The sequence below is a fragment of the Rhagoletis pomonella genome, unplaced genomic scaffold (assembly GCF_013731165.1).
Source record: "Rhagoletis pomonella isolate Grant_MI unplaced genomic scaffold, Rhpom_1.0 Rhpom_scaffold_02828, whole genome shotgun sequence".
Lineage (NCBI taxonomy): Eukaryota > Metazoa > Arthropoda > Insecta > Diptera > Tephritidae > Rhagoletis > Rhagoletis pomonella.
Genome location: NW_023461381.1, coordinates 8,865 through 26,461, shown reverse-complemented (window position 1 = coordinate 26,461; position 17,597 = coordinate 8,865). Strand labels below are relative to the sequence as shown.

The 17,597-nt window shown below is 38.5% G+C and overlaps 2 protein-coding genes across 2 annotated transcripts; both read left to right on the top strand.

Annotated features, from left to right (window-relative positions):
• The first annotated feature begins 159 nt into the window (after positions 1 to 159).
• On the top strand, positions 160 to 2,182 carry LOC118753757 (protein commissureless 1-like). The gene has a single exon (XM_036488634.1). The coding sequence runs from the start codon at positions 219 to 221 to the stop codon at positions 921 to 923; it is 705 nt and encodes a 234-aa protein (XP_036344527.1). The 5' UTR covers positions 160 to 218; the 3' UTR covers positions 924 to 2,182.
• Positions 2,183 to 12,861: 10,679 nt separating this feature from the next.
• LOC118753758 lies at positions 12,862 to 17,300 on the top strand (the record flags this gene model as incomplete). Its single annotated transcript, XM_036488637.1, has 3 exons — positions 12,862 to 12,890; positions 16,699 to 16,726; positions 16,800 to 17,300. Coding segments are annotated over exons 1-3 (558 nt in total), but the record flags the coding sequence as incomplete, so codon positions are not given.
• Between the last annotated feature and the right edge of the window lie 297 nt (positions 17,301 to 17,597).

Below are 17,597 nucleotides of genomic sequence, written 5' to 3'. Positions count from 1 at the left end.
TCTTAGCGTTAGGCGAATTTAAATTTCTTGTTCTTCTATTTTCCTATCTACTCACTCAATACATAGATACAGCTGCCCTCAAGCTTAGATAAACATATTTAGTAGCTTAAAAATAAACTGTCTGTTGTAGCAATTTATGCACAGTGCATTAACAAGCAACTTCTATTTCTACTCCTCTCTTTGCAGACAAAGATATACGTAATCACTTGAGCAACGACATGTACACTGATGGCCATCTTGTCGTTTGCGATCGTTTAATGGACGCCCATGGCCAACATCCGGCAACAGCTGCTGCTGCCTATTACCAGCAAATGGAATCGCCACCTTGCTACACTATTGCCACTGGCCTGCCGACCTACGACGAGGCATTGCATCATCATCAGCACTTCTCCTACGGCATGAAATTCACGTATCCTTCGATTACGGCTGTACATCATCATCCGGCTATTGCCGGTCTTTACGCCACCAACTGCAACAGCAACAATAACAACAACCACACAACCACCACAATAACTTCAATGTTAAAGCAGCAGCAAAGTGGCGGACAATGTCAGCGGCAGCAGCTAATGAAACAGAAATCGTACAAAGTGTCACCATTGCCTGGGGAGGCGGACGCAGAGGAGGCAGTGGCAGTGGACGTGCCGGCCACCTACGACATTGCAGAGCTACATGGCCTGAATATCCCGGCGGCTGCATTGGGCGTTGCTGCGCCGTTGCTGGGTGTCAATGCCAGCACGGAGAAGTCGGTGACGCTGGAGGAGGTGATTACCATACGCCTGGATGAAATGACTCCAACAGCAACGCTGGCGGCCACAACAGCAGCAACGAGAGCAACAAGAAGGCCAACATTGTTCTATAATGATGTCCAGCGGGGAAGCAGCGGCAAGGAGGAGCAACAGTGCAGTGCGGTGACGATAGCGTGATCACATCAAGCACGCGCCAACGCATCGACTCAACTGGTTGGCCTGATGGGTCGACTGACTAATGTCGCATTGTAAATATATATGTATGTTTGTAAATATGCCGCCGATGGATGCTAGATAGTGGCGAAAGCTACACACTACGCTACGAGTAAAATTTCACAATCGAGCAAAGATACTAATTAACTTAATGACATTTCGAATGAGTCTGTAAATCGCATCATAAGTTACGTATTTCACGTTGAAAGTTGTCTACATACTTTTTAGTTACGTGATATCATCTTTTCCTACAATCGATTTCGAAAATGCATTTGAATTACGACAATTTATTAAATCTCATATCAACGAATGCGATTTTTTGTTTAATATTATTATTTTTAATTTAATATATTTTACTTTGAAAGAGACTGATTGTTCATTAAATAAAAATGTTTTTGTAATTGCATGTAAAATGTACACGTATGTATTTATATTTCATAGTTCTTAGTTAGCAAGCAAATGCAAGTAGTAAATTGTATTTATCAGCGATTTGTAAAAATAGTCCCATAAGTCTCGTATGATCTAAGAAAAACAAAAGGAATATTAAATTTAAAAAATGTTATTCAGTTTAAAAATTTGGTTCGTTATTATTTCGATTTGGTTCCTTTCACACTCTTCCGTTTTAGTAGGTATAACTTGAAGTTGTTTCGGTTTTTTTTTTATATATGCACCTTTACATACACATATAAACCAAACACACACATCCACTCACACAACTTCATTGTTTACATAACATATTTCCAGAAAAATCTTGGATCAATTCACAATATCGTCTGAGCCGTCACCACCTTTCAAAAGAATGAAAGCTCAAAATGAGAACTCGTAGGATCTTTAGCCTGCCTGAATATCTGAAGTAACTACTGAAAAATTGGATATCTGATGACACCGAGTAGGTGTAATTTCAAAGTAACTTCCTGTTGGCTGTTCAATTATAGATACCCAAAATATATAAAAATGTTTGTAAACACTGTATTATATTATTTAGTTATACATGTAAATACACATACATATTCAAAACAATAATAATTTAGTAAAGAAACAATGATTGAATATATCAAACCCCGACAAAATAATTGGTTTTATTAAATGTTCTGAGATAAAGAAAGCAGCAAGTTTTTGAATATTATACTACACACACATGCAAATAAACACATTTATATAGCCTTATGGCCAACTAATTAAGTTAGTCAGATTTTGACCAGTTTTGGCTATTTTTATTTTTTTTATTTTATGTTAATTATATTTTTTTAAGTCTACCTCATTATTAATACACATTTCACACTTTGTACAAAAGTAATAAAATCATAAACAAATTTTCACAAAATTTCAAACTTTTTATTTAGAATTTTTTACAAGATCTTAGGTATGAAGCTTTATAGCGCATTTAATTTTAGTATGAGAAAGCACAATTTTCAAATGGCTATGAAATGGCTCTGTTTTTTTTTTATATATTGTTGATGCTTTTGCGTATTTTAAAAGAGGGTACGCTCGAAATTTCTATTATTAAAAATTAACCCGAATTTTTTGTCACCTATAAAATTATCCTCAAGTTCTGAATAAACAGTTTGATATTTTTGGGAACATTTTTTTAAGTTTTATTATTTTTGTACAGAGTTTGAAATTTGGATTAGTATCTGCTTGTAATAAAACGCTCTAGACTTTTATAAAAAAAATTTACTTTAAATAATAATGATGGATTTGCGCGAATATATATGTTAGTGTTTGGCCGAGCTTCTCCTCCGATTTGTGGCGTGCGCCTTGATGTTGCCACATAAAGGGCAGATACCTACAGCTTTACGCCGACTCCGAAAGGCGATTGTATTCATATGAGAAGCTGTTTTTCATGGCAGAATACACTCGGAGGTTTGCCATTGCTTGCCGGGGGCCTGTTAAGAAAAAACCTTTTTTATATATTTTTTTGCGATGTTGCTTTGACCCGGGCTGAAGCCAGGCCTTGCGAAGTGGTAGCCGCCACTACACCACAGCGGCCGGCCAATAAAATAAACTTTAGTTAAAAGAAAATTACCCAAACTGGTTAAAATGTCACTAACTTAATTAGTTGGCCGCAAGTGTAAATTAGGATGGGTAAAATTGTTGTGGAAAATAAGTCACGGCAATGCGTATATCAAAACGTGATCTACGGACAATTTTAAGATTTACCAGAGAAATCTAGAATCCAAGGTGCTTGAAAGGGTTTGAAATCCACTAAAATGTATGTGAAGTTTTTAATTCCATAAATTCCAATACAATTTTTTTTTCTCTCGGGAACATTTCTAAGAGAAAATAATAGAAACAAAGGTCACCGGAACGTTTTGGCAAAGAAAAAAAAAACGGAACAAAGTCTAAGCAGCTTTCTCTCGAAAAGCAATTTGAGAACTTAAGTGTCAGAAACTTTCGGGATCAAATCTTCTCTGATCTATTCGCGAATAATGGAGACGAGAACCAAATTTTTCTTTTAGCGTTTGAAATGTTTGAATATTAAAATTAATCAGAAATGAACTGAAGTCAACGAAAGACTTAAGATACGAACCTGTCTTGCACAGAAAATCAAAAAATGTTCAATACATGAACAGTTCACCGTAATGATAAACGGTCTGGAAGTTGAAATCATCCATTTTTCCTCTGGCTTAGAATTAATAATCATGGTTCTTACTGAAACGCTTCTTCATCCCAAGACGCAGACGGCCCTCTCATTCTTAACGTTATGTTCACAAAGCTTTTGTTTTAGTTCTGTTCTCTAGAATAACGTTTCTCCGAACTTTTTTTCTTATATGATTCTCCTTGAAAACGTTCTCAATACTTTCGGAAACGTTCCCGAAAGTTTCGTTGTGATTCTGTTCTTCTCAAAACTTTCTTGAGAGTTTTGTTCTCATCTTGTTCTTTTAGAGAATGTTCCCGAGAGTTTTATTCGCATTTTATTATTTACGGAAACTCTCCCGAACCTTTTGTTCTCATTTCGTTCCTGTTCAAACTGCTCTTAATATTTTTGTTTCCTTTTAGTTTTGATCTCGTGCAGAATAAATTATCAGAAAACCCATCCCTTGGGTACTTTGGTTTGCTGATATTAGTTTGACACATGCAATGCAGTTCTTTTCACTAAGCAATTTTAATACGCTTAATTTAAGACCAATCTTCAGCATGAGTTTAGCAATTTTGCTTTTTCTTAAGTTTTGTACTTTTTTCTTTTGAATAAAAATCCTTAGACAGGTCCCTAGGATTTATTTCGAACAAAACACAAAGCAAATAACAAATATTCTTATTTTCGGAGAAGCCAACAGTATTTTATTCTGATGGAGATGGAAGCCAAGAATAATCAACAAACTTTTATTACGATAGCCGCTATCACTACAGGAAAATGTCTTAATTTTTTTAAGCAAACTACATACTTACTCAAGGAAATTTTAAGCAAAGCTCTTTTCGTCAATGTGCATTAAAGAATGCAGATAATACAATTATGCCGGGAAATTTGTACGTTTGTATTTCTAATGTTTTTTGAGAAGTTATTAACCCTTTTCAATTGCTGAGGTTTAATTTATGTGGTTATATAAGTGATGAGCCAGAAGTAGTAATGCAGAAATTTCTGAACGACAAGATTTTCCTATAAGAAAACTCTCTGAAGAACCCATTGTCATTATTAATGTTTAGGATGAGTGTATTATATCTAAAACCGTCTGAAAAAGGACCTGTACTAAGGAAATCTTATCATCTTCTTGGGCATATTACAAAGAAATCTTACAAGATTACTTTTATGTTAGTTTCGTAAGGCAAATGTCTTATTTAACACCAAAGCAATGATGTGAAAAGTGTTAAATACCTACACTTAAAACAACACGATCCGCACTACGAAAATCCTCACAACACAAACAGGAATCATTTCACAAAAATTAAACAAAACAATTAGGCTCATATTCATAGTCATATTTAGTACTCAACTAAGTCGAAACTATTCTAAGTCACAACTAAAGCTATTCATAGTCGCCTTAGTTTCGACTTTTCTGGCTAAGTACCAACTTAAATTTTAGTTTCGGCTGCAGCTGCAACTAAGTCGTAACTAGGAAGAAGTATTTTATCTAATTAAGGGAAAACAGACGAAATATGTAAAAATTAAGTTGGTAGAGGGTGATTTTGATAATATTGAATAAACTCCAATTAAAATTTACAAAGATCGATCCATTTTAATCGGAAGTTGAAATTAAATGCGTATTACGAAAAATAATAAAGCTACATCACAATTTTATAATTGGAATAATTTAGATAAATTTTCAAATATTTAATAAATCAGTTTCACGCTAGTTCTTTTAAAGTAAATTTGTGCATAGCATTTAGATATCTACTATTTGTATGTTCCACAGCATGCTTTCGATAAACATCGACTTCACATCACTGCGGTTATTCTGGCTATTTCACACAATTAACAAGAAAATGATACCTTATTCTTTTGCATAATCATGCAATGAAAATAAAAATTACATAAACGGATGATCAAACTTGATATTATTTAATAAAAATGTAATTTTTCCAAAATATCGTAAAGAAAAATCGATACATTTTCACACTCGTTTTGCTATATCGTAAACTAAGTCGAAACTACTTAGTAGAAGTCTGAAATGCGACTATGAATAGAGGTAAATTTTAAGTTGGTACTTAAATTTAAGTTGCAACTTTGTTAGTTTCGACTTAGTTGCTGGACTATGAATACGCGCCTTACAGATTACTTAATACAATTTCCACATTCGTCCTTTTGATCTAGGAAAGCACCTCCTAAATTACACTAGCGATACTGCTTTAATGGCAGCATAAGGAAACAGCATTTTACGTACATAAAAAAGCACATACATATGTACAAGATATAATTAAACGAGCTCAGTAAGGGTTTCAAATCTCATTTTACTACTAAAACAATACGTGGAATGTGCAAAAAAATAAACTCGGTTTCAAAGCAAGAACCTAATGTTCCAACGCAAACAGCTACATAAATACATTAAGGTGGAAAAGGAAAAGTTAATTCGGATATTCATACATACATATGTAAGATTTGTAAATTTCTTGTATGATATGACATAAACCATTGTACCCTGTTTTATAGTGCAAAGAACTGTATGAGTGGAACAATTATAATTCCAGCTTAGAGTTTTTAATGCTCTTTTTGAATTTTCTTCTGTTTATAATGGCTGTATTTCTTTATTCATTCTGAACGTTTGGAATAAACTTTTTTATTTACTTATTCTTTAGAACGTTCCTGATGATATGTTAACGTATATTTCAAACGCATTCTGTTTATTCCGGCTGTGAAATGGGATTATCCGAAATGTATAAAGAAACGCAGCCAATACACTGAGGGAAATAATGCATAGTAAAAATGAATACTTTATATTTGATTATCGTTTAAAAATGTTCGTATTTAAAAATAATATTTTCATACAAAATGTATTACGCACGTATTTGACTGTTCACATGTGAGTATGAATATGTAAGTGTACATACGCACCCCAAGCATGCAGAGCGCCGCTCTGAGAGCGGTGACAACACACACATACATACATAGTACATACATGTTTATCAGTACAAATCGCGTGCTGTGGTGTTGATGGATATTCAACATTTGAAAGCAAATTTATATGTCTGGTTGTAGCTGAGTGCGCAAAGATGCTTGTCACAAGTTGTTGATATCCGGAGATGCTCGGGTTCGAATTCCACTGCAGGCAACATGCAAATAAATTTTTTTTTTTTAGTTTTTGTCTTGATTATTCACTTCACGGATGCTTTTTCAGTACGAACGCGGTCATTTTAATATGCGCGTAATTGAAATGAATATTTACCAATATACAGTACTTTCGTTGACGTTTATAGTAGGATCAATTACGTTTCTATTTGATTTTAATATTTTTTTCCCTCAGTGTATGTATCAACATGGAGGGTAGTTTGCAGGATATCCGAATAGTGCGGTGATATTCGGATAGCGTACAAATATTGGGAAATAATAATTGTTCGTGACGGGTGGAACATTTTAACTCGTTGTTTGTTCAAAATTTTGTAAATTCTCTATAGCTATTCATTGGATAAGTGTATAACTGTTAACACATGAAATCAGATATCAGTTTAGTATGAAATAGAATTTAATTATACCTACATACAATTTACACAGAATTTTAACATTTTCCAAGCGTGACGGGTTGGAGATCGATGACACCCGCTTCTTGGAATTTCGTTTCCCAATTTTAGACAAACATAAATATTTCGTTCATAGCGGCTTTCTTGAATGTAGTTAGTATTATGTTAAGTATCATTTTATGCTTTAATGGCATTATTATACTTTAAAATAAAAAAAAACAAAATTTTAGCTTGTGACGGGTGGGACGAATAACCATTGAGGACACATAGTTCATGAGTAAAATGAACGCTACCGGTTTGATATGAATATTTATATAATTTTTAATAGCGGGACCTCATTTGAACAATGGGAAACCGAAGAATTCGTATGTTACGTTAGAAAATACTACATATTATTCTGTTTTTATCCTCGCCATAAATGCATATTTCTAATAACTTACCACCATTTTAAGGTTTAAGAATTGTTCATTTTTTCTGGATAATTATTCTTTGCATTCTACATGAGGAATGCCTTGAAAACTTGTTGCAAAAATATTACAGCATATTACATATGAATTTATAACAATAAAATAGAGAAAATAGTGAACAATAAATCGATAAACATCTATTTAAAAAAAATTATTTGGCCTGCTTTTCTGTTTTTGCAGATTTAAACACAATTTATGTAACTTATTTTTTTACCTGAGGTGTCGTCTTCGCTGGAATGGCCTTTATTTAGTTTGCAACTAGTTCAGTAAATTTGAGAATAATTTTGCGCATCAGTTCAAATACTATTAAGAATATCCAGACAACTAAATGAACGGATATTATCCATTTTATTTTTTATCCATATACATGAATATCCGAACGGATACTCGAGTAACCCGATAGTCCCAGCCCTAGAAGTCTGACGTTCATATCTACTTGATGACATAAATAAAAGGTTTTTGAACTTCGAGTTCAAACTGATATGTAAACAAGTAATTAATAGCAAAAAAAACCGACTTCAACTCTCATATAAATATATATATATATATATATATATATATATATATATATATATCTCATGATCCACTGATCGGATCTTAACCAGATTAGTATGGGACCACCTCTGAGACACTATCTTTCCGATGCAAAAAGAATTGACGTGGTCCAAATTTATGCGGTAACATACATAAAAAAAACAATAATAAATAAATAAAAAATATTCCGACGAACTGATAACCTCCTCCTTTTTTGGAAGTCGGTTAAAAAAGGAAATGTACTCCAAGTTGATATTAAAAACGGACTTAAAAGACTTGCACAATTTGCACGCAAATTGAACGAAAAAGATAATAATTTTTAATTTAAGATTCCGTTTAACAGCTAGTTTAAAATATTATACAGTCCACTTAAAATCAATTATACTTAAGCTTGACTTACTTGTGCAAAATACAACTTCTGTAAATATGCATATACATATATACATATAGTTATATGTACGTAGAAAATTGTTAATGAAATTTATTACCCATAAAATTATTACAGCACTATTGAATAATTGCACCGCAGTAAATAATTTTATTAATGTTATGGACATCGAAGAATTTCAATTATAATAAAATGGAACTAAAAATGTACTCTGAATGCGACTGATATTCAATTACATATAATTTTTAACTTCGGTTAGAAAATTGTTTTATCGATCCAGTTCAAACGATTAAATGTAAAAGATAATACAATTTTGGTTACATCCAAGCCAAGTTGAACAGGTAGCAACAGCAGAGCAGCTAATTTGTTTTTTTTCGTGCATTTAATTTTTAACTTGTTATATTAATCTAACACATTTTACTCTAAAATGTCATATTTTGCTTACCTTTTTGACAAAATCAACATTACACGCAGCAAATTGTTTTAGCTCTGGTGCTAATACCTATTCAATGTGCATTGGGTTACATCATAAATCAGAATTAAGTATTGAGAGCTAAGCTTTAATTGTTAGTCATAGGATAGTAAGAAATCCGTTATATTAAAACTAAAAGATACGAATCAAAAATTAAAATTCGACATTGTTTTATTTATTTGTAAATATTTATTTATTTAAAAGAGTAACAATTATCAATAACTATTACACTTACGAAATAAGCACTGGCTGCTAGGGCCTTCGGCTTATGGTAACTTAAACTAGAGTAATTATATGTTTACATATGCAACCATATTCATCGAAGAAGTTGCATGAGGAGGGGAGGGGTAGCTGGGAAATGTTAGAGGGTTAGTGGATCATGAGGAAACGATGGCCGTGAATTGGAGTAGGGTATAACTTTATACATAATTTTAGCAAATGAATTACATCTTTAATTTAGCTTGTGCAATAAATTTACAAATTATGTTAATGCTATAACTATCTGTGTTTTTGAAAAATCTGAAAGTTTGAAATTTGGCGAAATGGCAGTTCTGGCGTCCCCATCCTGGGCAAGCAATGAGGAGGTGTGTTGTCGTGAAATCGTTTGAGTTACAGAAAGGGCAGTGTGGTTTGACTGTGCCATTTAGGATGTGAATATGAGTGGTTGTAGTGTGACCGATTAGGAGGCGTGTAAATATCTTAGGAAGTGTCTATTCGCACATTGCCAATGTCACCAGTGTACCAGTGTCGGGAGTTTTCGGCTCTGCCAGTATCACCAGTGTCGACAGTGTCGCCAGTGTCACCAGTGCACCCGTGCACCAGTGTCACCAGTGTCGCCAGTGTCATCAGTGTCACCAGTGTCGCCAGTGTCATCAGTGTTACCAGTGTCACCAGTGTCGACAGTGTCACCAGTGTACCAGTGTCGCCAGTTTCACCAGTGTCACCAGTGTACCAGTGTCGCTGGTGTCACCAGTGTCACCAGAGTCGCCAGTGCCACCAGTGTACCAGTGTCACCAGTGTCGCCATTGTCACCAGTGTACCAGTGTCGTGAGTCTTCGGCTCTGCCAATGTCACCAGTGTACTAGTGTACACTGGCCAGTGTCACCAGTCTCACCAGTGTCGCCAGTGTCGCCAGTGTCACCAGCGCCACAAGTGTCGTCAGTTTCACCAGTGTCGCCAGGATAACCAGTGTACCAGTGTCGCCAGTGTCGTGTACCAGTGTCGCCAGTGTACCAGTGTCACCAGTTTCACCAGTGTCACCAGTTTCACCAGAGTCGCCAGTATCACCAGTGTACCAGTGTCGCCAGTGTCACCAGCGCCACCAGTGTCGCCAGTTTCACCAGTGTCGCAAGTGTCGCCAGTGTCACTAGTGTCGCCAGTGTCACCAATGTCACCAGTGTACCAGTGTCGGGAATCTTCGGCTCTGCCAATGTCACCATTGTACCAGTGTACACTGGCCAGTGCCACCAGCTTCACCAGTGTCGCCTGTGCCACCAGTTTCACCAGTGTCACCAGATTCACCAGTGGCACGTGTTTTACCAGTGTCACCAGTGTACCAGTGTCGGCAGTGTCACCAGTGCACCAGTGTCACCAGTGCACCAGTGTACCAGTGTCACCAGTGTCACCATTGTACCAGTGGCGCCACTGCCACCAGTGTCACCAGTGCCGCCAGTGTACCAGTGTCACCTGTTTCCCCAGTGTCGCTGGTGCCACCAGTGCCGCCAGCGTCACCAGTGTACCAGTGCCACCAGATTCACCAGTGTCACCAGTTTCCCCAGTGTACCAGTTTCACCAGTGTCACCAGTTTCCCCAGTGTCATCAGTGTACCAGTGTCACCAGTTTCACCAGTGTCACCAGTGTCGCCAGTGTCACCAGTGTCGCCAGTGTCACCAGAGTAGCAGTGTCACCAGTTTAACCAGTGTCACCTGTTTCCCCAGTGTCACCAGTTTCACCAGTGCACCAGTGTCACCAGTATACCAGTGTACCAGTGCCACCAGCGTACTAGTGTCACCAATGTACCAGTGCCGCCAGTGTCGTCAGTGTCACTAGTGGCACTGGTACACTGGTGCACTGGTGAAACTGGTGACACTGGTGAAATTGGCGACACTTCTACACTGGTGACACTGGCGGCACTGGTGACCCTGGCGACACTGGGAAACTGGTGACACTGGTGAAACCAGCGACACTGGTACACTGGTGACACTGGCGACACTGGTGACAATGGTGAAACTGGTACACTGGCGACACTGGTGAAACCGGTGACACTGGCGACACTGGTGAAACTGGTAATACTGGGGTCACTGGGGAAACTGGTGACACTGGTGAAACTGGTACACTGGCGACACTGGTAACACTTGCGACACTGGTGGCACTAACACACGGGCGACACTGGTGAAACTGGTACACTGGCGGCACTGTCGACACTGGTGACACTGGCGACACTGGTGACACTGACGACACTGGTTCACTGGTGACACTGGGGCACTGGTGAAACTTTTGACATTGGCGACACTGGTGAAACTGGGGAAACTGGTGACATTGGTGAAACTGGTGACACTGGTACACTGGTGACAATGGTGAAACTGGTGAAACTGGTACACTGGCGACACTGGTGAAACTGGTGGCACTGTCCAGTGTACACTGGTACACTGGTGACATTGGCAGAGCCGAAGACTCCCGACACTGGTACACTGGTGACATTGGTGACATTGGTGATACCCGTGACACTGGCGACACTAGTGACACTGGCGACATTGGCGACACTGCAACACTGGTACACTGGTGAAACTGGCGACACTTGTGGCGCTGGTGACACTGGCGACACTGGTACACTGGTACACTGGTGACACTGGCGACACCGGTGACACCAGGGATACTGGTACACTGGTGACACCAGCGACACTGGTACACTGGTGACACTGGGACACTGGCGACACTGGTGACACTGGTACACTGGCGACACTGGTGACACTGGTGACACTGGTACACTGGTGCACTGGTGACACCGGTGCACTGGTGACACTGCCGACACTGGTACACTGGTGACACTGGCGACACTGGTAAAACACGTGACACTGGTGAAACTGGTGGCACTGGTGAGCCTGGCGACATTGGCCAGTGTACACTGGTGCACTGGTGAAATTGGAAGAGCCGAAGACTCCCGACACTGGTACACTGGTGACATTGGTGACACTGGCGACACTAGTGACACTGGCGACACTTGCAACACTGGTACACTGGTGACACTGGTGGCACTGGTACGCTGGCGACACTGGCGGCACTGTCGACACTGGTGACACTGGCGATACTGGTGAAACTGGTGGCACTGGCCAGTGTATACTGGTACACTGGTGACATTGGTGACACTGGTGACACTGGCGACACTGGCGACACTTGCAACACTGGTACACTGGTGACACTGGCGACACTGGCGACACTTGTGGCACTGGTGGCGCTGGTGACACTGGCGACACTGGTACACTGGTGACACTGGCGACACTGGTGAAACTGGTGACTCTGGTGAAACTGGTGACACTGGTACACGACACTGGCGACACTTGCGACACTGGTGAAACTGGCGACACTTGTGGCACTGGTAGCGCTGGTGACACTGGCGACACTGGTACACTGGTACACTGGTACACTGGTTTCAATGGTACACTGATGACACTGGTGACACTGGCGACACTGGTGAAACTGGTGACGCTGGTACACTGGGGAAACTGGTGACCCTGGTGGGACTGGTGAAACTGGCGACACTGGTACATTGGTGACACTGGCGACACTGGTGACACCGGCGACACTGGTAACACTGGCGGCACTGTCGACACTGGTGACACTGGCGACACTGACGACACTGGTGACACTGGTACACTGGTACACTAGTGACACTGGCAAAGTGCGAATAGACACTCCCAATATCTTAAGGCTATGGCAAGACATGTAGGTACGGTACAAAGGTTTGATTCCAGTAGGATTGTGCGTTTTGTAGTGGTGTTCGTAATTGTGCCAGTCAATGTTGTACGTTTCCTGGTAGATTTACTGTCGCTGCAAATGATGAACTTGCCGCCTTTAGTGGAGGCATATAGTACTGCTTCAAGCATTGCAGCTGCTTCGTCTGTAAATACCGAGCAGTAGGATTGTAATGTACCCACAGAGATGGTGACACCAAGTTGGCTTGTAACTGCAAACGAAGCACTGGTCTCTGTTTTAGATCCGGCTTTGTAAATCAACTCCCTTTCATTGAAATGTTGGACGTATTCATTAGCAGAAGTGGACTCTTTGGAGAACCTTAGCAAATCCGTGATAAAAAACGTTTCTGGATTCAAGTATGGCGGGAAAGCTGGAATCGGTGCCAATGTCGCGTCTGATATGACATTATGTTTGTGAAGTTGTGCAACAGAACGTTGTATGGTGGACGGTTTACAGCTACTTCTTGAGTCTTGCACCGCTGAGTTTATCTGTGCGAGTAAGGCTTCATTTCTGCAGTGCAGAAGCTTGGGTAGGAGCATCATCGTGTTGCGCTTGACTCTGTGGGCTATATCCGGTGATCCGGCTTCCTCAAGAACAGCTTTTGTTGGCGATGTCGGGAACGCGCGAATACTCCTTCGAGCTGCCGCATAGTAAGGAGGACTTTGAAGTTTCATATTTGCTTTTGCACAATGTCTGTAAATACAAAGTCCAAAATCAATTTTGGATAATAACAGGGCTTTTGTTATATTTACAAGCGTGTGTGGATGAACATGGCAATGCTTAGATGATAAAAACGTAATTATATTAAGTCTTGACAATAAGGTTATTCTAGTGGCTTTACAATGTTCCTTGTATGTAAGTTTTTTGTCGAATATTAAGCCTAAAATCCTTAGTGTGTTAGTATGTGGGATTAATGCATTGGAAGGACAAACTGGGGAAGCAACACGTTTTCTACACATATGAAAAGTGGAGCATTTACTTTCTGATATATTGGCACCTGATGTTTCTGACCATTTGCTTATGCCATTTAGAATGTTCGAGAAGGCATTAGTGACTTTGTAAAGATCTTTTAATTTAGAAAATATTAAAACATCATCAGCATATATAAGGTGCTCTACAACGGCATTAGAAGCGATAATTGAGATTATTTCGTTAAATGCTATGGTAAACAATGTCACTGAGAGAGGTGAACCTTGCGGTATACCATTAAAGGGCTATGTGCCTGTGACTTGCAGTTATTAATGCTGATTGAAAACTTGCGGTTACTCAAAAAGGATTTCACGAATTTATATATTTTGTTTCCAATTTTCCAGCGATTGAGTTGGTTGAGAACAACATGGATCCCGATTCTATCGAATGCTTTCTCAAAGTCTTAACTTAGTACGGAAACGTGATTACCTGATGCTAATGCCGAGGATAGGAAATGTTCGAAATATAAAAGCGACTCGTTAACACCTATTCCTTTTTGGAAGCCAAATTGGTGTGGACTAAGAAGTCCATTTGCTTTAGCGAACCACAGGATTCGAACGGAAATAATCTTCTCAAGGATTTTGGACATGCAAGGGAGCAAAGAGATAGGTCTTAAGTTCGTGATGAGGGCAGAGGGTTTGTTGGGTTTAGGGATAGGGACAATTAAGGCAGTTTTCCATTCTTGGGGATAAATTCCGGCATTGAATATTTCATTGTAAAGATTTACAAGTCTGATACCGGGTAGGTTTTTTAATATAGCGTAGGATATTTTATCCAGCTTCTGCGTTGACGTTTTTTTGACACCGGTTTATTATTCGATAAAGATACGAAGGAAGAATGAAACCAGTCGTCTCTATCTGTTAAAAATTCTGATCGTGGCTTGATTTCGTACCAATCGGGGATTGAAAATGTTGTTATAAGGGGAAAATGGTCACTGTTGTGGAGTTCGTCTAATTTACGGGAGGAAATATTAGGAGGTACCTTTCCAATGACACCTCCTAAGTCTAAATCGGAAGAGTTTAGGTGCAGTTATTCAAGTTTTTCCTATACCAATCTTTGAAAAAAGTTAAAAAACAGCATCAAAAATCTCATCATTACGACTCCGTTCAAATTTTTTTTAGATTTTTTTATTATTTTTATGCAAATATTTTAAGCTTAAACCGTTTTGTCATTTGAGGGGATTTTGTCAAAAAAAAACTTTAAGAAACTATTTTTATTCATAAAAAACTCCATTTTTGGAGGTATTTTCAAATCGGTCCAGCTCACTTAAATCTTAATATTTTCCCGAAATATTTTGGTGGGCGTCTTAAAATATAATAGATTTTATAATTCCAATGGAAAAATAGTACCGATTTTTTTTGTATGGGGAGTTATGCAGTCTAATGTACATATGTATATACCGATATTGCTGAATCATGGTTAAGCTTTAGTTTTTGGAAAACGAGACTTTTTGCTTTGGTTCATTATCTCATCTTCTTCTTCATTTTATTTGGCGCTGTAACCGCCTAAGCGATTTTGGCCGAGTTCAACAAATCACGCCAGTCATTTCTCTTCTGTGCCAACTGACGCCAATTGGAAATACCAAGCGAAGCCAAGTCCTTCTCCACTTGGTCTTTCCAACGCAGTGGGGGCCTCCCTCCTCCTTTGCTACCACCAGCGGGTTCCGAGTTGAATACTTTCAGAGCTGGAGCGTCGAAGTCCATTCGAATGACATGGCCAAGTCAGCGGAGCCGCTGTATTTCAATTCGCTGTACTATGTCCATGGCGTTGTAAAGCTCGTACAGCTCATCGTTTCATCGTCTGCGGTACTCGCCATCACCAACGCGTATAGGACCAAAAATCTTCCGCAAAATCTTTCTCTCGGATACAGGGGGCGATGGGGGCGATCGCCTGCAAAATTTCGGATAAAATATATTACATCAAACGAGAAATTTGAAAAAAAAAAACATTTTTTTTTAAATATTTTTATTGAGCTTTGTTTTTTTATTTTAATCTTCAATAGTAACCATTTTTTAGGCTTGCACAAGATTACTTATAGAATAAGAAATCGCGTAAAACTCTTCGTCAACGTAAAAAATTAAAACAACGGGTATGTAGATACTATCAGGCCGATTCTGAACAGGAACTCCCTGGGAAATATCTCTCTTTTACCTTTCCTCCTATCATGAATAAAATTAAATTATTAAATGGCGGAATTGAGATGTCAAAAAAGTAACAAACAGCTCTTGCGGAGTTTGAATTTTCTCATTCCAAATTTTCGGGGAAAATGCTACCTCCTGGGAGTTAATTATTGGAGGATTTCTTTCTCGGGAGAAACAATTTCCCGGAGAACAAACTCCCTGGGAGTATTCAGAATGGGGCTGTATAAATGTATGTATGTATGTCAAATTGAACTTTCTGACGCTACTTTTTGTCTATTTCCACGGTGCCGAAGTTAAATGGCTAAAGCAAGGCCAACTGGTTAGTCGAAAAGGTTCTACTTTTATTCCCGAGCGGACTTGTGCACAAGGGTATATTAATTTTGTTCACATAACGGTTGTTTGTAACAGCGAAAACGAATCGAGATAGATATAGACAAATGTATACATAAATGCTCGGAATGAATAGAGAAGTCGATGAAGCCATGTCTGTCTGTCCATCCGTTTGTCCGTCTGTCCGTCCATCCGTGTGTACGATAACTCGATAAAAAATTTAGACATCTCAACGAAATTTGGTATGTTGGTTTCCATTTATCCAAGGTAGGTTGGTATTGAAAATGGGCAAAATCGGAACGTAACCACGCCCACTTCTCACATAATATATTAATAATATTTATATTAATAATAGTAATAAAGATATTAATGGGTGGAAAAAGGTAAATAACTCTGCACTTAATAAACTTCAGTGCAAATTAAACTTGCCATTCAAACAAATTTTTATTTATTTAGATTATTACCGAGTGCAAGAGCGAGATAAAAAGAAAACTAGCTCACAACAAAATGGAGAGTCGGACAACTGGGGGTGAACCCTTCTCCAAATACCAGCTGACCCAAACAGAGGAAACCATTGTGCGTTTATATGGCATTGCGCAGACAGTGGAGGGTATAACGGGCGTTTCACTTGGCACCCATTCAGCAAATGCATTTGTAAGTGACGCTGTTGTAGAGGCGGATGTGGACATGGATATGCCCTCCACATCGGAAAAGCGAAAAACTGAAAATGCAAACAATTGCAGTACACCGAAAAGGCAAAAATCGGAGAGCTTATCGGACCGCTTAAAAAGATTTTTGGACGACGATAATAATGGAAAAACTGAAACAAACGAAAAGCTCGATGAACTAATAAATATCCAAAAGGAAAACGCAAGCAGCTTGAGAGGTATCTGCCGAACAATTGAAAAGAGTAACGACTCCGTCGCAAAAGCTGTAACAGAAATTAAAGACGAATTCGTAAGTATTGGTACACGAATATTAAGAAATCTTGCGGAAAAAAATGAGATTAAAAGAGATAACTGGATCTCGAAATATTAAAATTTGAATACAAAAGGCAAACTGCAAACAAGTGATTACCACATAAGAATAAATAGTACTATAACGAAAGTGGTTGCGAATTAACTTTTTAGTGCCTTAGTTTTAAAATTGAAGACTTATTTTCATTTAGTCATGAAGAATATTATAGTTTTAAATATATGTTCGTAGAAAAAAGTTAAATAATTAATAAATTACTTGAATTACAAGGTATTGGCT

Bases quoted from the DNA above. Each gene is read 5' to 3' on its own strand.
- LOC118753757 (XM_036488634.1), top strand. From the start codon at position 219: ATGTACACTGATGGCCATCTTGTCGTTTGCGATCGTTTAATGGACGCC.